The 22,568-nt window shown below is 41.1% G+C and overlaps 1 protein-coding gene across 1 annotated transcript in view; it reads right to left on the reverse strand.

The window, feature by feature from the left end:
- Positions 1–21,830, reverse strand: part of GPATCH1 (G patch domain containing 1) — a 44,657-nt gene extending 22,827 nt beyond the window's left edge. Inside the window, exons 1-9 of the mRNA XM_008585522.1 lie at positions 21,534–21,830; positions 16,242–16,376; positions 13,897–13,982; positions 12,567–12,727; positions 11,840–11,937; positions 11,265–11,323; positions 10,630–10,869; positions 9,443–9,590; positions 5,347–5,426 (exon numbers count right to left, since the gene is read on the reverse strand). Of these exons, the coding sequence (XP_008583744.1) occupies positions 5,347–5,426; positions 9,443–9,590; positions 10,630–10,869; positions 11,265–11,323; positions 11,840–11,937; positions 12,567–12,727; positions 13,897–13,982; positions 16,242–16,376; positions 21,534–21,606 (1,080 nt within the window). The 5' untranslated portion in view covers positions 21,607–21,830. The remainder of the gene's footprint in view (positions 1–5,346; positions 5,427–9,442; positions 9,591–10,629; positions 10,870–11,264; positions 11,324–11,839; positions 11,938–12,566; positions 12,728–13,896; positions 13,983–16,241; positions 16,377–21,533) is intronic.
- Between the last annotated feature and the right edge of the window lie 738 nt (positions 21,831–22,568).

Here is a 22,568-nt window from a genome sequence, read left to right on the forward strand (position 1 = left end):
AGCAGGTGGGTGGCACTGTCCATTCTAGATCTGGAGGGTCATCAGAACCACATTGTTCCAATGATCAGTCATTCTGAATATCACCCCTGCCCACTTCTATACAGTGATGCTAATATGCATGTTTTATATGATGAGAACAATAAAGATGATAATAGACAGCAAAACTTAATAGCCCACACAAAGAACTGGAACACTGTAAACCAATAGTAGTTGTACAATAGTAGCATGGAAAAAAATGAGACTCTGTCAAATTGTGCAACAGGCAAAAGTGTGAAATGATTGTGCCAGACTGGTTTAAAAGGTTTTAATATTCTTAAAATTATCCAACCTCTCTCACTAATGCAGGTCACAGCAGGAAACATTCAGTAAATACACGTGATGTTGAAATACTAAATGGAAAGAAATTTAACTGACTTTTAGAGGAAAAAACACAACTCGGTCGTGAACATCTTGGAAAAGTGCTTTGTAAAAGACAATTTTCTAGATATTGGTTTTTTCCCACTGGGAGATAAATGTATTGCCATGCTCATCTGACTTTCTTTAAACATCTCTTCAGTGTTTTTCCTTCGAAAACATGAATGTGCATTTTAGATAATACTACACTGAGCCATCCTGTAACTCAAGACACAGTAAGAAGAAGATTCTGGAGGGATATTTAAAAGATGACATTTGGGCTAGCCAGTTAACTCAGTTAGTTAGAGTGTGATATTGATAACACCACAGTCCAGGGTTTGATCCCTGTACCACCCAGCTGCCAAAAAAATAAAATAAAATAAAATAAAAGGTGACACTTGAATAGGCAACTGCTTTCTATTTCTGAGCAAAGACTGACTCTAGGTACCCAAGTTTACAAGGGTCTCAAGTTATTCATATGAAAAAACTTTTAATTTTGAAAAATTTTTCATGTCCATTTTTTTTTAATGTAAAGTCTACTGTATAGAATACTACTTTACAGTTGTCAGAGAACTTTCTCATCAGTTATCTCATTTAATGTTTTACAGTGAGTGAGATAGGACAAGTAGCAGCATAGATAACTATATAATCCTTTTTCCAGTGGAAATAAGAATTATCTGTAAGCCCAATAACTGCAGGGCATTATAGAAGGGATTGCTTTAAAAATGTGCACAAGTGTACGTGTGAGAAAATGAAAACTCTGGTTAACAAATGACACACAGCGAGTAACTTGCAGATCTAATTAACCCGGTTTGTTTTGTTTTTTTACTGCATTGAGCTATAATTTATATTCAATAAAGTATAAATACATTTTAAATGTACCGTTCTATAAGTTTGGTTATACAAATACAGAAGTGTACCCAACACCCTAATGAAGTTTTAGAACATTTCCATCACCCAAAAATTTCCCTTTTGTTCTTTTGTAGTCAGTCCTTAACCCTCTTCACCCAGGGCAGTCACTGATATGTTTTCTGTCATTACAGTTTTCACTTTTCTAGAATTCCATATGAATGTAATCATACTGTATATGGTCTTGCGTCTGGCTTATTTTCACTCAGAATGATGGTTTTGAGAATTATCCATGTTGTTGCATTTAACAGTAGCTCCCTCCATTTTATGGCTGACTGGTATTCCACTGTATGATATGGCACAATTTGTTTATCCATTCACCAGCTGGAGGACATAGGGGTTGTTTACAGATTTGGGCTATCACAAATAATGCTGCTGTTAATATTTGTGTACGAGTCTTTACGTGGACATATATTTTCATTTCTCTCGGGTGGATACCTAGGAATGGGATTGCTGGGTCATATGCCAAGTGGGTCATATGTTTTAACTTTTTAAAAAATTGCCACTTTTCCAAAATTATTGTACTATTTTGTATCCCCAGGAGCAATGTAGGAAGGTCACAGTTCATAACAACTACAATTCCTTGAAGTTGATACGACAAGCAAACAGAAAGGACATTGTTGGGTGGGAGGGGGGAGAGGGAGGAGGGAGGGAGGTTTCGGTAACGGGCCACAATAATCAACCATATTGTATATCGACAAAATAAAATTAAAAAAAAAAAAGAAAGGATTTTCAAGACCCATTTCAGACTTATAGGAAACATTAATAAACTTTGCGATTTAAGATTAAAAAAAAAAAAAAAGTCACAGTTGCTCCACAATCTCTCCAATACTTGATATTGTTAGTCTTTTTTTTTAACTAAAAAAAATTTTTATTGTGGTAAAAAAAAAAACACATAAAATTTACTATCTTAACCATTTTTGAGTCTTTTGATTATAGCCATTCTAGGGGGTGTAGTGGTATCTTGTTGTGGTTTTAATTTGCATCTCCCTAGGATGATGTTCAGTATCTTTTTATATAACCCAGGTTTTTAAGTAGACTAAATTTAGTTTTCATTCCAGTATACCATGCTTTCCTTTCTAGAGTCCTTTTTTTGGTTTTGTTTTATTCTAGTCAGCTTACATTGGCTTGGGCACAGTTTGCCATTGGCAACTAACTGTAGCTCAGTCTCTAAGAGGCAATCCCTAGAGTAACCAATATACAAGGCCCAGTGGTGATAAGCCACAGAAGGACCCTAGGATAGGAGAGACTTTTGATAAAGTAGCCTAAGGAGCCTTTCAATATTGTCTTTCATGATTTCTTCACTGGAAAAGATGGCCAGGGACCATCCCTTCCTTTTCAGTTTTTACTCTTCGAACCCTTACCGTAAAGGTTTCTATGTGCTTGTCTTACCTAAGCTTCTTGAGCTGGAGTTGTTTGAAGGATATCATAGGGAGGATATTTTTTCAGCCATTTATAGAATTGAAACAGTGATTTGGGCCGGCCTGTGGCTCACTCGGTAGAGTGCGGTGCTGATAACACCAAGGCCACGGGTTCGGATCCCATATAGGGATGGCCGGTTAGCTCACTTGGTGAGCGTGGTGCTGACAACACCAAGTCGAGGGTTAAGATCCCCTTACCGGTCATCTTTTAAAAAAAAAAAAAAGAAAGAAACAGTGATTTGTTTTTGTCATTTAAAGAATTTGAGAAAGAAGGTGCTTTCTAGGAGAATATAGTGCTCTGTTTTCTCCATGAGGCCACTTTCCAATGGGAGTAAGAATTAACTATAAACCCAATGACTGCAGTACGTATAAAAAAAATTGCTTTAAAAATAAAATTCTTGAAAAAAAAAAGAAAATTTAGAAGAGTATGATTCAAAGCTTAGAAAAAAATAACTTTAAATTAATTACTTTTAAATTCAGAATTCCTTTTTCTGGTTATGTTTCAGTTCCAAATTTAAGCTTCAGGCCTTATTTTTTGATCCAAGGTATTTTTTATTTAAAAGCTGACTGAACTAAAATTGAAATATATTTGGGAAATTCGGTATTTTTAATACTGAAAGGCACTAATGATGGTAGAACAGATAAGTTAAAAGAAAGTATTAGATTATGTTATTTATGTATTTATTTATTTATTTATTTGGCAGCTGGCCAGTATGGAGATCTGAAGAAAATATTAGATATTTTTAAATAACTGCACTAGGGCTGGCCCATTAGTTCAGTTGGTTAGAGCATAGTGCTGACAACACCAAGTTTCAGGGTTTGATCTTTGAACTGGCAGCCACCAAATGCTAAACTAAACTAAAATAAAATAAAATATAAAATTAAAACTGTACTAAACGGTCTCCCTTGCTCTTGGTCTAACAAACACATATTAATGGACACTCCTATTTAAGCTGTTTTCCATATTTTTAAGCTACCTGAAAGCTGGCGTCCAGTCAACTCTGAACAGTGAAGTGCTGGCCCTCCTCTGACTATTGTTCTCAATCCCAGGTGCACACTGGATTCACCTGAGAAGTTTTAATAATACTGATGCCTGCGTCCCACCCCCAGAAAGTCTGATATAATTGGGGTTTCCTAAGCTCTCCAGGTGGTTGTAAGATGCAGACTGGGTTGAGTGCCTGACACTATAAAGTCCATGAAAGACTGGTGTTATCATTGCCAGGAAATTGCCATCTTAGCCTGATCACCTCTGAACACAGACTCCCAGATTAGCAAGAAAACACTCTCATGTTATCACCACACAAAATCCAGAGGTGCACGGCAAAAAGGAGGGGTATGTAAACAACTCTTCTTTATAATCTCCATTAGATTCAAAGCATTTCTTTCCCTCTGCCAAATCACTGTTGTTTGGCCTCTAGGTCCAGAAGCTATTATTTTTAGCCACATATTTAGAGAACTTGCCTGTCTGTGAAAAGCTAGGTGACCACAGCCCTCCTCTGAATTGCTCCTGCCCAAAGCCCTATTCCAGCAAGGAGCTCCTCAGGAACCCCCAGGACTTGGTCTCTCCATGTAGGGCACTTTGCCCCAACTGGCACCCTTGCTGGATGGGAGCTACTTGGGGCCAGGAGTTAGTCCTACTTATCCTTGAGCCCTAAGTCAAATGAGTACTTCATCATTTTTAAACTATGCTTCCTTTTCATTCACGTAAAAAACCCTCATTCTCCCATACCAGCTGGCTGCCAAAAAAAAAAAAAAAAAAACCACAACTCTGCGTTCTCTCTTAATCTCATTTGACATTTCTAGTAATAATGGCAGCTTACTACGATATGCCCAACACTGTTCTAAACACATTCTGCTCGCTGTTACAGCACATTAACTATCACAATTAAACAAATCAAAGCTGCTGTAACGCCGAACGCAGTTTTTCAGGCTGCACTGACCCCGGGCCTCTCCTGTTCTGGAGAACCACAGGCCAAGTCTTAGAGGTATTCAACGAATGTTTGCTGAACAATAAATGAAAAGCTGATTAAAGTGTGGAATAATCTAAAAAAGGAATACCAACAAGGCAAATGGTCAGACACCCACAACTAACTCCTGAGCATGTGCTTGTAAGCATGTGCGTTTGATAGGGGTTAAAGAAAGAGCACTGCTTGGCCTAAGAGCAGATTTTCATATGCGGCTGAAATAAAATCTCACAAAAATGAGACTATCCAGAAAGGCATGAAGAGCTCTCCATGGGACTTGACTGCCTGCACGTAGCTTCTCTCCGTTCTGCTTGGCCCCTGCTAAGGAATTCAGGGAATTTTTTCTACTTTTCCTTCAGTTACACTGCCCCTACAATTTTACCAATTTCATTCTTCAACCAGTTTCTAACATGTGTCTCTTTTAATAGAAATAACCAAAGTTTGGATTTAAAAGATTAGCAATTAGACATTTTGAACACGATGTGGCTACTGACTGACATTTCTAATGCAGAATATGTTTTCCTAGATAATCACTAGTAATTAGACTGTTGCTTTTTGAAAACAGAATTGACTTATCTTTTCAATTGCTAATAACTCAAATTACATAGCAGCAAATATTTTAAGCACTAACCCAGTTAAAAAAAAAAAGTTTTTCTTACTTTCTTAGAAGATAAAGGTTTAGAAGCCAAGGAAAATCCATCCAAAATTTTGCCAATGTATCGAAGATCTTTTTCTGATTCTACAAAATGATGTCATTGATTAATTCCAGAACTAAAGGTGATTAGAACAAGACAAAAGATGTCAGCTTTTTATCTACAAGCAAATAAACAGTACATGTCATACATGATATCACTCAAAGGCAGCAGTAAAAGGGAAGAACAAATGGTAATGTAAAACCATCACACCTCTGTTGACTCAGTGACTGGTGGCCCAGCTCATACCGTGCTTGGCTAATTAGGCTGCCCAGGACACGAGGCTGTGGCCCTCCAAGACTAGGACCTCAAGATTAATTTTAGAAAAAGTACCTTAGATCCTCAGCCAAGGGGCACCAAAGAATATACTGTATGGAGTAAAAGATCTCAAGAAAAACTATTGAGAGCACAAGCACAGATAAAAATGAAAACCATAACTGTGAGAGAGTTATTTCTAAAACTAGGTGAAGAACCATGGGGAGACTACCTTCCTCTGCCTTAGAAACAATACAAATAAGGTACGAAAGGCAATACAACCGGGTCAGCCTATAATCTAATCTTCCTACAAATTAAAATGTACTTCTGTCTTTCTCTCAAATGAAATCCTAACAAGAGATAAAGATCACAAACTCAGGAAACTGTATGACCGACACCCTCTGACTTAACAGCTGGGTCATGGAGGCAACCTCATTGACAAAGGCCCTTTGATTCTCAAAGATTTCCTGCACATAGTGGTTATGCTGAAAGTTCAGATATACAAACTGCATTTTCTGTACCAAAAGCCCTTCCATGACAACATGAGCAATGCAGCCTGCAGTGCAGATGAGCTAAGGTTTTCAGCTGCTGATAATGCAGCACTACCATATAACTGTCATCTCCACAAAATCGTTCTGTGTACTTCACCCCATATGCAATTTCTGTACCAGTTTCTAGAATTTTCTAAAATTCTTTATGGTAATTTGGGGTTAAATTCTACACTCTTGGAATTTTACATTCTTTTTTTTTTTTTTTTTTTTTTTTTTTGTGGCTGGCCAGTATGGGGATCCAAACACTTGACCTTGGTGTTATCAGCACCACACTCAACCAGGTAAGCTAACCAGCCAGTCCCAGAATTTTACATTCTTTTAAAACCCAGAAATTTCACTTTTATTAATTTATTCTGAAGAATTCTGAAGAAACAAACAAATGTGCATAAAGGTAGAGCCATAAGAATATCCCTTACAGTCCTATTGATCACAGAAAAAAAACAAGAACAAAAGTCAACCACAGAGATTGGGTAAAATAGAAAGATTCACCCAATGAAAACTACACAGTTAAAACTATACATGCTGTAGCCCTGGGGGTGGTAGAGAAGAGGGAGCTGTGGGAGAGGGGCCACAGCAGGGAGAGACAAAGGCAACTCAGGAGCTCAGGGGGAGACACCGCCCACACTTGATGGGGGAGGGAATTAATCAGCCGGGGGCAAAGGAGTTGTATAAGGGAAAAGTGAAAGATTTGGCCCAGAAGTCAGGCTTAAATATATATAAGTTGTTATATGTTATTAACTATTACAGAATTGACAATGTTAATATTATTAATATTGTTAATATATATTGAATATTGATATAATATAATTATCATGATATATTAATATAGACATAAGATATTATCAGTTTCATTTCCAACCAGTTTCTAATGTATGTTTAATAATTAATATATATCAATTAATATATTAAGTTATATAATAATACATTCTGTATAGTGTTGGTAGTATTAATATTGGTTATATTAATAATTATATAATAGGTAATAATAACATAAATGTTCATTAATGATATATAATCATATATTAATTATAATACAGTATAATATATTATCAATATGTTAATATTATATATCTTTTTTTTTTTTTTTGTCTTTTTTCGTGACCTGTCACATCGCCCGCACCGCACTCAGCCAGTGAGCGCACGCACCGGTCATCCCTATATAGGATCTGAACCCGCGGCGGGAGCGCGGCTACACTCCCAGCGCTGCACTCGCCCAAGTGCGCCACGGGCTCGGCCCGATATTATATATCTTTTAAGTTATAAAAATAACAGTCTTGGGCCGGCCCGGTGGCGCACTGGATAAGTGTGCCGCTTGGGAAGCGCGGTGGCGCTCCTGCCCGAGGGTTTGGATCCCACATGCAGACCGGTTCCCGCTCGCTGGCTGAGCGAGGCGCGGGAGCAGCACCGAGGGTTGCGATCCCGTTGCCGGTCCCCGGTCCGGTACGGGGGCAACACTGAGGGTTGCGATCCGTTGCCGGACACGGAAAAAGACAAAAAATAAATAAATAAATAACAGTCTTGGTAGAAAAATCAGGAACTATAGGTAAGCAAAAGGAAGAAAGCACAAGGAGTCTAATCACCACCCAGAGGTAATATCTACTGATAATGGGTGCACAGCCTTCCAGCGTCTTTTATAAAACCCTGGGTTCTTTTTGTGGCAATAACAACAGGCAGCTCATGCTTACATTGTGCTAGCTGTGTGCTAGGTCTGTTCTAAGCCTTTTATGTAAAGTTAAATCTCCATGAGCTAGGTATGCCACTGTCATCCCCATTTTCCAGACAACAACGCTGAGGTACAGAGAGGTTAAGTGGCTTGCCCAAGGTCACAGCTGATAAATGGAGACAGCAGGACTGGAATCCAGACAGACTGTCTCCAGAGTTTCTGTTCACAACCATCGCACAAACTACCTCTAAAAGACTGTATGCACGGGCCGGCCCGGCGGCGCACTGGATAGTGCGCCGCTTGGGAAGCGCGGCGGCGCTCCCGTCTCAGGGTTCGGATCCCACGTACAGACCGGCTCCCGCTCACTGGCTGAGCGAGGCGCGGGAGCAACACCGAGGCTTGCGATCCCGTTGCCGGTCCCCGGTCCGGTACGGGGGCAACACTGAGGGTTGCGATCCGTTGCCGGACACGGAAAAAAGACAAAAGACAAAAAAAAAAAAAAAAAAAAAAAAAAAAAAAAAAAACAAAGACTGTATGCACCTGCTTTTTTCTTCTAGAAATGTAAAATAGACATCATTTTGGGGGGTGATGCCCAATTCATATATTCTTCTGTAATACTTACATTATTTCAATATGTATATTTTAGATATATTTGAGAAGAGTTAGATCAAACTTTGACTACAGCTAAAATTGTCTGAATAGATTGTTTTATCTCAGCTCTGACCTCCTTAGCTTATTTAGGTTGTTGTTATTGCTATAATCAAAGAATTAGTAGAAGACATTTATTCAGTCTTTGGAGCAGGTACTATGCCAACATAGAGTTATGCCATTTAAACTTCACGACAACCTTCAGAGTGGGTTTTGTCCTCAATTTACAAATGAGGCCTGTGATGCCCAGAGGGGTTACATGCCTTGCCCAAGGTCACACAGCTGGACAGTGGAGAGCTGGGATCCAAATCTGGGTCTGACTGACTCTAAATCACATGCTACTGTTACCTACTCCATACTGTCTCCCCCTTTACCTTCCCTGGAAAGAAAAACTGAAATACTACTTAGAACCACAGGATCTGAATCACCATAAACTCTGACTTGAAATTCAAGTTATGTTGAATTTTCCAGCAAGAGCCCCCTAAGAGCCAGGGATTCGAGTGAGGAGACAGGCTGGACGCCAAGCTCCATTTTGCTGTAGGCAGTTGGTGCACCTACTACCCGGTCCCTAGGCCTGGCCTTCTGACCTGCTGCATGAGCTGGTTCCTCGAGCTCTGAGTATTTCCCTCTGATATACTGCCAGCTCTGACCAGCAACATGGGCACCTGTGCACACGTTCGCTGCTTCCCTTATTCCAGACCTCTCCCTCCTCCCTACCCTAATCTTATCTCGACAGCTGGCTTTGGACTCGGCCTGTTATAAACCCCACTTCTGTCTTACCTCCCACACTCTTCCTTTCTTCTCCCCACTTTGTTTCCCACCCTGCATCTTTAACCAACAACTCCCTACTCCATGGAGACTGATACTCCAGTATCAATCTTGCAATCCCTTCTTCCTGATATGCTGACATTTGGTCCTACCATCGGGTATAGGTCTATGAAATTACCTTTCTGATTTTTATATTGTCTGGGCGCTGTCCAGCCATAGAGTCCATCTCCAGGCTCCTCATCCTTCAAAACAGTGTCATATTTGGATAGAGTTTCTGTGGCATAGATATCATCATCTTCTTCTTCCAGGGCACCTACACCAAAGGCCTTCAAAAAACAAGGTTTCAAACTGAGTAATTACATGTTCTAGGGTATGCCTGCACTGAAAGATAAAAGTACTTTAAGGATGTGATTGAACAGACCACATTAGCACTTCAAGATCACCAACAGAAAAGCAAATGGGAGCCCCAGATTAACTCAGATTCAAGTCTCTCAGAAAATAATGACCAGAAGTGAATGCCACCTCCAGTGCTGGGGCTTTCCTCCAGCCCCAGCAGCAGCCATGGGTCCAGGTCCCAGCATGGAAGAGGAGTGGAGAACATACCCAAACAGCACTGCAGGGGCAGGAATGGGGCTTCCAAAAGGAGGAAGGCAGAAATATCCAGCTACTAATCAATGTGGCCTGGGACCAGTCCTGGTGACCAGGGTCTGAAGACCACTGCAACTCTAATGGCTGCTGTAAGAACTCCTAGTCTTTGTGGGAAACAGCCTCCAACAAGTATCATTTTTGTTAAAAGGATTGGAAAAGAACATGTATAGAGAGAAAAGATAATAATAATGACAAAGTAACCGTTTTCTAAATGCATTTTAAGAAAGAACCTTTAAATCAATTTGAGAGGACAGACAATCAGTAAAAGCTCTCCATCATCCCAAAAGTAAAAGTCAAGTCTCCTGAGTAAAAATTACCCCTGTGTTCCTGAGTTAGGGCTTGCAGCACTGGGAAATAGTACAGGAGGTAGTAAAACTTGAACCTAAACTTCTCCAAGGCGGATTGCAATTCAACTATTATTAAATCAAAGTGGTAAGAGTGGTTTTCTGCTCAGCCCCACAAGGGTGGGAAAGCAGTCCACACCCTTGCGAACACACAAACTCCACCAAGAACATTAGGCATAGGCTCTCAGGAGCCCACTGCTGAAAGCAGGAAAGTATGCTTTACACATCTGCAGAATTGATCCTAAGGAAAATAGAGGCATTTCAGTCTTTATTTATTCAATGAATAATAAGTGCCTACTGCTGGGAAAATCTAACATGGAAAGTATGCTCATTTGTCAACGGTTCCACCTTTATAAAACACAAACACTTTTACCTGGCCTGAAATTCCCAATTTTCTTCCTTTATTCAACCCAACATCTCTGAGAAGACTGCTGGTCCCCTCAGCTCCCCCGCCGAAAAGATTAAAATGTTCTCCTGAAGTTCCAAACAGTGCTTGGTGGGGATCCAGGCCCTTGTATGCCAGTCCATGCACATTATCTTTAGGTGTAAAATCCACAGGTGTGACATCTTTCGGTGCAAAGGTCACATTGTCAGGTACATAGTCATCTTCATCCTATTTCCAATGATTAAAGTGGAATCAAGGTGAGTCACTGCGTGGCACAAAGTAAACTCATAAAATACTATTTTAAAATGTAGTGATTAATTCCAAACAGAACAATTACCAAACTTTAATCTACGCTGTTACAAATGACTAAATCACATCCCTGAACAAATGACACTAACACAAATAACTGTGTTTTAAGAATTCAAACAGACTTGGGATATCTATGGTGCTGGCATGTTGCTGAATACATTATCTGACTTGATGAGGATAGTTTTAGGATATGGGTATTTCACTGTAATGGGATCTGACTGATTTCTAAAATTGTTTCCGACTCTAAAATTTCATAATCATAAAGTAACAGGGGCTGCTATACCAAAGTGAAGGTCAATCATCCCATACAATACCTCAGATTCTTCAGAGCCTCCAGGGGGTAATGCACAGCCATAGATTTTTACTCCAGGATCTAAAAAATAGATTTCAAATGCATTAGACATAAGCAACTAAAAATAAAAGACCCGACTAGCTGACACTCTTCAGAGGTACATGGCTGTGCTTGTAAAAGGTGTTACAGATTTAGGGTTGGATGCAGACCACTAGGGAACTGTTTCCCACCAGCCCCTGCCCCCATCGTGCCTCATCAATAATGTGTTCAATGGGTTACTATGACTGCTCCAACACCACTGAGAACCCAAAAGAAATGATTGCTGCCCTCAAAGAATTCACAGTCTGGCTGTGGAGACAAAGGGTAAGGAGTAAGTAGAAAATAATAATGTTAAACTGTGATGCAGTTTGGGCAAGGGTAAGAAACATAAACTTTCATAGACAGCTGGTGGGAATGTAAACTAGTACAATCCTTCTGGAACCTATCGTGCATTACACATTAAAAGCCTTAAAATAGATGTATACCACTTGACCCAGCAAGTTTGTTCCTCAGAACATGTAGTCATTAAAAAGTATGCTGCAGAAACCAGGTACACACCAGGTTTTTGTCGGCGTGGCCTTCTCTTTACTCGAGGACCAACTCCTTGTCCTTCTTTCCAACCCATTTTTCTCAGCAATTGAAAACCAACAGATAATCTAGAATATCAAGGCATTGAAAATGAACTTCTTTTTGTAACATCAGCAAACAGTATGAGATAAGCAGCATCTGAGTTCCTGCCCACCCCCTACCCCTGTCTTTCCTGAGCCCTTCCCCTCTTCCATGTTAGGACCACATAACCCTGCTGTCCCAACCACAGCTAGCTGGACTTGGGGTACACACCTGAACTGAGGAAGTCGATCAGATGTCCTCGCTCTTGGTCCTATGGAATTAGCACATAGGGACTCTAGGCAGTCTTTGGCAAGCATGTGGCCTGGGAAACCATGAAGGTCTGAGGCTGCCACATCAGGCCATGTGCTCAGGAGCAGAACAAGGAGGTATATGGAAAGAGAGGGTAGAATGAAAGATAGGAGGGGGTCCTTAAGACCTGTGAGAGACTAACAGCTCTCTAGCCTCCATGAGTCCCAGTAGCATGGCTAGTGGCTGGAGCTCTTGAGCACTACATGCAGTGATAGTGTAAGATCTTTTGGCAAAACCCCCTTTTTCACTTAGACTTTCAGTCTAAGAAGGCTTCTCTTACTTGCAACCAAACTCTCCCTAAGTAAGACAAGCATACATTTGCAAAGCATCGATGCCAACAGAACAATCAGAATTAAATTCTTCTCACTTTGCTGGTGTTATGAGGTCATCAAGCAGAGTGGCTCCAGGAATAGGGGCAGTAGCAGCTGCCAACTGCCTGGCCTTTTCTTGTATTCTATCTTTGGTTTTGGAAGCAAAATCATCTGTGGTAACAATTGCTTTAGGTGCTATCCCAAATTCACTAAGATCCTTCAAACAAAAATTCAAACAGAATTACGTTATTTGAAAAGTGATTCAACATGATACACCACATAGCTTTACTTCTTTTTTTTTAAAAAAAAGTTAAAACTACAAAATTTAGCTGGGATCAGCAGAGTGGCAGACTTTACACATTTACTTTAGAACTTTATCCTCACATGAAGTAAGGCTAGCAGCTGAAGGCAGATCATGACAGTGTCTGCTCTGTGGGGCCACAACAGGCACTACCAAGGTGAAAAGACAGGAAGTAAGGGCATGTTATTCTCAGCAATATTTCAAAGGTCAGTGTGAAGGCAACAAACCTTAGATTCATAGCCTGCAAACATTTGTGAGTGCCTACGTGCCAGGTCTTGCAGCAGATGCTTTTGCATTTATTAGAGCAGATGCTGTTGACTCCCTGTCCAAAAGCGCTGCCCCTTCCTCTTTCCTCGCAGAGCCCTGAGCTTGTCCAGCTTCCTCTTTGCCACCGTGAGCTTCAGGAGTAGTGCCCCCAGTGCAGGAGACGGGGGCAGGTTTAGGGGGTGGGAGTGCATGTCTTATCTAAGCCCGTTATTGTGATCCCATTTCCCTTGCCACCGACTGCTTCAGGAGTGGGCAAGTAAAACAATTTGCCCAAGCAGATGTGAGGGAAAATCCACTGTAGGATATCTTCGCTCTCAAGAAAAGATACCAAGAGCAACGTCCTCCTTCTGCTAGATAACATTGTCCTGGATATGCCACCTGGAACTACTACAGCCATCTTGCAACTACGAGGAGAGGTGATGTAAGGACATGACTAGGTTTTAAGGTAATAGAGGTTTAATTTTAGTCTAGTCACTCATTGTTCCTTAAACTGCAGTGTGCATAAGGGTTACTGTGGAAAGTTGCAGATTCAGTGCCATGGATACTGTGCTTTTGGGGAAATCGGGGCTTTTCAAATACTTTGCCTATATGTGACTTTTCCCTTATACTCCTGACTTTACAAACTGGCCCCAGCATAAGATGCTATTCCAATGAATGAGAATCTATTGATGTACAGGGCACTGAAGTCCAAATACCGAGAAGATAAAGGCTTACAGAGGATATCGTACATTAGACTTTCTGGGGACAAAGAAGGTGCTAAAACAATCAAGTACACACATCCCACCAGCTAAATGGCAATTAAAGTTTTGCATGCCCACCTCTTCATCCATAAAATCTTCAGGACCAAGAACAGATTTGTCTGCTCTGTTCTGTCGTGAAGACACAAAGGTAGAAGGTGTCCATCCTGGAAAAAAAAAGAGTTGAGAACTTTACAATCCTCAATAGCATTTTGGTCTACAACTAAATAATTGAATGACATGCATGGACTTGAAACTCCCAATAACTACAAACTCTTAGCTACTTCCCATCTCACTGCTTACACAGACATAATCATTCCACATAAACTTCTTATTAATCCCTAAAGCCCCCCTTGTCCAAACTTAGTGGATTCGGTGAAGTTTCCCCATGAGAACTTGGAATCAAGAGAAATCAAGTTATATGCTGAAAATTAAACTTTGAAGTGAACAAAGAAGATCTGAGCAGAAAGATGCAAGGTCACCTTAAGAGGCAGGACCACTGTGAGATCAACAGGACAGCAACATGTACTAACATATTAACAAGCCTAAAGAAACAATATGTTAAGATGCATCAGTCAGCCATGAAAGCATGGATAAAAAGAGAGTATATTCAAGGTGCCCTGGTCTGAGGACTCTGGTCCAAGGGCAATGGCTATGCCAGGGCCCCGACTGCATCAAACACCTGAGTCCTATAATTAACAACCCTATGCCCTGTCCATGGTCATCAAGAATGTGCCGTGTCTACAGAGAGAGAATGCTCTGGAAGTCAAATACATACATAAGCTCTGCAGATAAGCTTTTTTAGTTTTCTCTAAGAGTAATACACCTCCTTTCTGATTCTCTCCAGGGGTCTTGTGGAGCTGAGGAGTTTGGGGAAGATCTACTCTTGGTGGGTGGGTGAGTAGAGCAAGTTTCTGGGCCAGCCTGAGAGATATTCCTGGACAGCAAGAATCAGCTCTTCTGGGCAAAACCCTGTGCCCAGCTCCTTCCCCCACTTTGGATTTCTATAGTCTTTGTCCTATTTCTGCCCAGTCCTTGAGTCTGTCACTCCTAATGGTAAAGAGATATTCCAGTGTCTTAACTTATCACAATCTACCTGACTAATCCTCCACCAGCAAACATTTGAGGGTGTCCTGCTTTTTAATTATAATATACAGCACAGCTGTATATAACATATAGATGGGATTATTTGGGATTTTTAAAATTTCTTTAGAATAAAGGGCCCAAGGTGGTACTCACAGATCAAACTGCTTTCTAGAAACACGGTCTACAATGACCCAACAGCCAGCGATATATTAGTGTACTTCTTTCTTTGCAAATCCTGTCATTTTTACCATTTTAATAAGGGTGCTAGTATAATAGTGCCTTAATTATTTTTACTTTTCTTAAAAATAAGGCTGAATACTGCACATAGCATTTCTATCTCCTTTAAACTGCTCAAATACCTTGACCATTTGCTCATTAGGAACTGATGTTTACACATTCTGGATATTGAACTTTAACCACCTTATTTACCCCAATTATTTTTCTTGAATTGCTTTTTTCTTTCTTTCTTGAATTGCTCTTCATCTTTATTTTACTATTATTGCTGTGTAAAGTTCTTATGTATATAAGATCTGGCCCATCTTTTTCTTGATAATTGCTATGTAAATTAATCAGCTCATCTTCCATTCATAACTGAAATATATAAAGCAATTTTCTTCCAGTTCAAAAAATTCTTCTAGGTTAAAACATTAAAAAAACATACATTACTTTAGGGCTGGCCAGTTAGCTCAGTTGGTTGGAGTATGGCTGATAACACCAAGACACAGGGTTCAATCCCTGTACTGGCCAGACTCCCCCCCCCCTCCCCCACCAAAATACATTATTTTAAAAATTATAGAATTTATTATGCTGCATAATGTGAAAATTTTTAATTGGTTTTTCTCCAGGTCAGGACCAGTTATGATGTGGTCCTGTTTCAGGAGAGAACAACTGGTGATTCTCCTCCCCCATCTCCTACCTCCCCCCCAACCAGCTCTGATGCTTTGCTGGCTCCTTAATCTCTCTGACCCTCGGTGGCCTCATCTGCAAGACACCTATAACACCTGTCCTCCCTAGTCACTGAGTCATGTGAGACAGTCAATGATGAGTACTTTGTGCATAGAAAGACGCACTATGAAATGGAAACCATTAACATCATTTAATCAGCTGGTTAGAATGGATCTATTTTTTACAAAGTGGAAGGAAACTCTTTCATCTTCAGGTTGCAAACAATGAACAACACACAAGTTGACTACAGAAACATTTCAAACATTCAAAGAACACAAAAGACTTCAGTGTATGTACTAAATGTTAAAAGAAGTTTTTCAAAAGCATGAAGGGGGTAATTTTATGATATTTCAATCATCTAGTAATATAACAGCAATAAGTAGGAAAATTCATACCTTCTTTTGAGCCAACAGTATTGAAGTACCCGGCAGAGAAACCTCCACTAAAGGCTCCATGAAATCGTTTATACCTTCCTTTTTCATCTCTGACAGTCTGATCCTGAAGAGGAATTGGTTTCTTTGGTCTTTCACCTGAAAAAAAATTTTTCTGAATGAATGATAAGGGGACAGTAGGTTAGAATTTAGGGGAAGGCTGGCTAGTTGGCTGAGTTGGTTAGAGCACAGCCTTATAAAACCAAGGTCACAGGTTCAGAACCATACCAGCCAGCAGTAAAAAGAGAAAAAAATAAAATAATAATAATTTAGGGGAAATGTCACTTCCTAAACATAACTTCTAACTTCAAATATAACAATTTAAATTAAGTTGCTATTCCTAGACCTTACCAGCTTATATAGTCTAGAAAACAATATATGCAGGTACTTCAAAAACTTTGTGGAAAAATAGAACTAAAAGAATACAAATCTTTCCATGAACTTTTTGAAGACTCCTCATATTTTATCAAGCTTATACTAGAAATATGTTTTAGTGGAAATGGCCTGATTTTCCTACTAAATTGCATTACGAAAAACAAATTATATTGGGGGAAGGCGTCAAATAGATGGAATTGAAATCTCCTGGCAAAGGAGGCAAGATGCTGAAGTAGCACATGGCATGCAGAGAGGTTTGCAACAGAAGGAACACTTCCATACCTCTTCTAGAATTTCACAGCATTCCTGACTCTGGAATTTTTCCTTTGGTATTGCCTATTTTCCCCAAATCTTAATTAAATCCTTAATTTCTGTGAATATGCTGATTCTGTAGTTACTGTTCTTTAAACACTCCTTTTCCTACTTTGTTGAAAATGGCTGGATTGTTACATCACACAAGCAAAGGAAATTTAATCTAATACATTTTAGCCTAGCCTAAAAATTCCTTATATTTAGTTTCAGGTACTGTGACACAAATTACTGCCTAATTTTATCAACTCCAATTCAAAGTTCTGAAGTTATTTAAAATTTTTAAAAGTAAAAAAAAAAAAAAATCAAGTTATTTTCAAAGGTTCAGAACAGAAAGTAGCCTATATAGTGGTTAAGGCCAAAGGGTTGAGAGTCACAGAATTCTGAATTTTTTTTATTTTTATTATTTTTTTTATTTTAACTTCTCAATATAGAATTCTGGATTTTAAAGCCAACTCCACCTTTACTGGCATTGGACTTTGGTCAACTTAACCTCTCTATGCCTCAATTTCCTCATATGTAAAATAAGAGTGATGTTAATAGTAACAGCTATTTCATAGAGTTGTTATGCAAAGTAAATACCTATAAAGTGCTTAGCAAGAAAGACACACAATACTTTAAAAGTGCTAGCTGCTACGACTATTATTATTATTATTATTATTATATACAGTTCGTAAGACGTGTCCTAAAGTCCATATATACCTGGTACTTCAATAATTAAGCCAGTTCCTACTTTTGGAAAAGAGAACAAAAACTAAAGGAATTGCCAGTGTCATAGTCCTAAATTCTAACTTGTAGCTTGTAAAGTCTTAGGCCATTCCCGAAGAGCTCAAGTTTGAGGACCAGAAGATCTAAGTTCAAATCCCCCTACTCTACTATTTGTTAGCTCTTAGGCAAGTTTTGTGGTCTTAGGCAAGTTACTTAAGCTCCCTAAGACTCAGCCTCCACAACTGTAAAATTAGGGTAATAACGGAGCCAATCTTTGTAGGGTCGTAACAAGGATTAAATACCATATGTAGACAGCTGAGCACAGTGCCTGGCCATAGTGAAGCTCAGGTGAATATCAGCTACAATGTCTTTTCACTCTAAAGAACTGAATTACAACTTGGGTCCTATAATCCACAATTTTCAACATTTGTTAGAAACGCAGTGTGCACACTTCATTACTGCATGTGCATCTGGCATGATTCATGACTACAGCAGGGTTTCTCAATCTCAGCACTATTGGCAGTTGGTACTGAACAACTCTTTGTTGTGGGGGGATTTCCTATGCATAGTAGGATGTTTAGTAGCAACCCTGGCCTTTAACACTGGATGCTAGTAGCAGCTTCCCCCCAGCTGTCCCCACAAGCATGACAACCAAAATGTCTCCAGACACTGCCAATTGTCCCCAGCTGAGAACCACTGGCCAAGGGTAAGAGCGGGCAGGTCCTGCCAGTGCTAGGTGCTGTTCTTGCTGTTCTTGAAGTGCTTCTGACCTGGAAGAGGAGATAAGATCTGCAGACAATTAAGTGGATTCTGTGTCGGCAGGTGATGAGGGCCAACCAGCAGGGCATACAGGGCCCCTAAGGAGAAGGCGCCATCTCGAAACACGGTGATGGGAAAACTCCAAAAAGGTAGCATTTTAGCCAGGTCTTGCTATAATTACTGCTACTAATAAAACTAAGCCCTTCCTTTCACGTACACTATCTCATTTATCATACCCTGATAAGAACACTGATGTGTAACTACCCTGAGGCCCAAAGCTAATAAGCACAAAGCTGAAATCAGATCTCAACTCTGTCTCCAAGCCAGGGATGCCACCCGTACTGTCCCTCACTCATTCACTAACCAAAAGTTTACTGAGGGCCTTGCCATGGAAGCAGTCCAGTTCTAGACCCTGGGTGTAGAAAACTAAACATAACTCCATCCCTGTTGTAAGGGTGCTCAGAACCCAGCAGAGGAGACCTGCATGTACTGGATTCCCAAGAGACATTAAGTCCCATCAGTAAACAAAAGAAGGTATAAAAGGGCAAGGTCAGGTGATGGAGAAAGTAGTGCAGTTTGACTAGATGACAGGGAAGGAGTAGAAGATGGAACCAGAAGAGTAGATGGTGCAGAGGGACTTGAACATGGCACTGTAGGGTCTGTGGTATGTCCTGTGGACGATGGAAGCCACAGGTAGTTTTAAGTGTGAGTCATAGTATCAAGGAAAAGAAAAATGGCCCCCAAATTAATCTGGGTACAGGATGAGATGGAGACAAGAATTTTAGAGCTAAGAATTTTAAGTGAAAGTATCTAAGGAAAGAGTAGGTAAGCACTGGTTTCTTCTTCCTTTCATGTCAGAAGACCTATGTGTCTATAAAGTTCAGCCACTGTTTCTAGGATCCCTGGCCAATTCTTAACCAATAAACCTTTCTGTCAGGGCCAGCAACTTTAATTAAGGTGCAGAGACTCTCTTCTACCAATGTTTACCTAACCCGTCACTAAACCTTCAAAGCAGAGAGTAAAAGCGATTACTGTCTAGTATGTTATATTGTAAAATGTAATCAGAGTGCATTTAACTTCAAAGTGCTTAGAAAACAATGAATCAATCCTCAAAAACTTACAATACTGAGAAGTTAAACGATGTTTTTAGGCCAGAAAAAAAAAAGACTACAAATCAAATACCCCTTCCTTCTACTTCAAAAGCATTTACTTCAAAAGGTTGGGCCACTAGGCTTCATTTCAGGTTTTTTGTGCACCATCAAAACAGGAAGAATTAGGAAAATATAGGTCAAATAGTTGATGACTTAACAATATGTCACTTCACAAGGAAACAGCTGTGAGACCAGAAATATAGAAATGATATGAACAGCTGCCTAACATGGCTGAAATAACCACCATCCACACAAGCTTGACCTTTGTCCTCTTCTTGCATAGCTAAGTCCTAACCAGTTTTCAAGGGACCCCATCCTGCCTCCCTGGGCTTCCCTGTTAGCTTGTGTATGTTATTTCCTCTCTACATCGCACCTTATAGCACTTGTGAACCTTGTAACTTTGTTCTTAACTGTATTTGAAATTCCTCAAATAAAGGATCTTTATCAACAAATCCTTTTTGTTCATGGGGTAACATGCTTGCCAGTATAGCTAATGTAATCTTAGGCTGTGCAAAAGAAATAGAGTCTAGAATGAGGGACATACCAGTGATGACCCTGCTCTATGCAGTCTGGCCTGGAAATGAGCTCTGAAAAATTAGGGATAAGAGGACTTTAAACTGAATTTATTACAGAACTGGTGATACTGAGTGTGGAACAAAGATGTCTTAGAGAGAGGAAATGCAAGGGCTATCTCCCAACACATGAAAACCACTCAGGAGACTAGCCTTTCTCTCTATCTTTTGTAAGCAGAAGGTAGAAGTAGGTCCAGTATGTGGCAGAAGTTTCTAATGATTAGAACTATTTATAGGGAATAAAAGAGGCATTAATGCATTAGGGGAAATATCCCAGAGGAAGTACAATCTACATGGCAGGATATAGTCAAGGTGGGAAGACGGCGGGTTGGGGGGACCCCCACAACAGGAGGTCTGCAAGTAACTTCTGGCCCAACAACTCCACCATACTTCCTCTGTCTTTGCCATAGGGCAAGCATTGCCATCAGCCCTTATTGGACACTGGATAACATCCCTTGCTGAACAAATCAAGTCATTAAGTGGAACAGAACAGAAACACCAGAGATAACTTTGATTCATCTTGCCCTCACCCTCACATTCCACCAGCAAGTCCCTTCAGTTCTGCCTTCATAGTGTATCTCCACCCAGACCACTACTTACCGCCACTGATAACTATTCAATACACGAAACCACCATCTCCATACCTCTTTTTGCTAATTTCCCTGCTTCACTCTTGCCCACCCCAAACCAGCCTATTCTCAAAATCAAAGACAGAATAATATTAAAAATGAACATCCCTTGGGCTGGACAGTTAGCTCAGCTGGTTAGAGCACAGTGTCATAACACCAAGGACTAGGGTTCGGATCCCCATACCGGCCAGCCGCCGAAAAATAAATAAAAATAAGAAAAAATTAAAAATGTAAATCCCTCCCTGTATATCCTCCCTCCCGCCCCGGTGACTCTCCTACACTCAAGATCCAGCCCCTTCCTGCCCCTCTGACATCATCTACCATTCTCCCTGTGGTGCCGTCTGCTCCACCCACACCAGTCCTGCCTGTCCCTCAATTTGATAAACTGGCTCCCACTTCAGGACCTTTGCACTTGCTGTTCCTTCTGCCTGAAATGCTTTTCCCCCAGATGTACCCACGATTGGTTTCTTCCTTGGTTTCAAGGCTGAGCTCAAACTTGCTCTCCCAGGGAAGACATCGCCTGATCACCACCACCATCACCACCCGCTCTCACCACTGTTTCTTTATCATTTTTGTATCTCCCATCCCTGTGGGTCTCTCTCTGTCCCTCCAGAACGTGGGCACCACGTCGCTGTGTTCCCAGCGCCCATAGCTATAGCGAGCAAAGGCCCGGCACCGAGTTGTGCATTTGTGCCCCGAATCCTGGCCCCCGGCCTGTTTTCCACAGGCTCTGGCGACCAATCCGGCCCGTACCTTCTTCCAGAGGCTCCAGGCCGGTCCCATAGCTGACCAAGTCCTCGTCGCTGTCACTACCCAGCGCCGCCATCCTGCTCCCTTCCTGGCCCCGCCCCCTCGCTACGGCGGCCTCATCGGGCCAAAAGTCTTTTGCTCTTTCCCCTCCGCGAACTGAAGCGATGCTCTGAAGTTGTCAGCAGACCCGGGAAGGTGCCTACGGTCCCGGAGTTGCTTCTCGCCCCGAACCTGCGCCCGGGTGGTCTTAGGCCCTTCCTGTGGGAGATGGACCCAGGCCGCGGATCAGGAGGAGACTCCTGAAAGAAGATGGAAGCCACCCAACCATCGGCTGCTGGGCGAGTTCCCTGTGATGCGACACCCGTTACCTGCATCCCGTACCCCCTGGCCCTCGCCCCAGTCTTCCTACGGCTGCCAGCAATCGCTGCCCCGCTCCGTCCCACCTCACCCCCACCTCAGCCACCGGCCGCGAGGGCGCCTGTGCTCCCGGAAATGCCCGCTCACCCCGCTGTGGTTTCACTTATTGTTGGAGATGGGAGGGGATACAAGACGCAGGACTGTGTTGTAAAAAACCGACCGGAGTGGGAATGCACACACACCCAGTATATGTCACTTATGTTTGCAGAAGTGGAGTCCTCTTCCAGACACTGGAAACCTTGGTGTCCATGGTGAACACGGCTAGGGCCAACATTTGGTCAAAGACAAAAAAGAAAGGAAGAAGAGAATAAAAGAAAAAGAGAAAAAGAAACGGGAGAGAGGGGAAAAAAGAGGGAAACTAATAAAGAGACAAAGGAAAAAGGAAGGAAAACTGAAAAGAGAAAATGAGACAAGAGAAAGAAAAAGCAAGCAGGGGTGGGGGACGCCGGGGACTGACTCTCTTATTGAACCTAAAGAAATAAACATCTGTCAAATATGTGCTGTTATCCCACCGCCAAACCCCTTCTTACAGGAGAGCAATGAAATTCAGCTCGTAAGGAGTGAGGCTGAACTGAAAACCTGACCTGGAAGCCCAGGTTTTCAAAACGAGGATCAGAAGGC

The sequence above is a fragment of the Galeopterus variegatus genome, unplaced genomic scaffold (genome assembly GCF_000696425.1).
Source record: "Galeopterus variegatus unplaced genomic scaffold, G_variegatus-3.0.2 Scaffold3605, whole genome shotgun sequence".
NCBI lineage: Eukaryota > Metazoa > Chordata > Mammalia > Dermoptera > Cynocephalidae > Galeopterus > Galeopterus variegatus.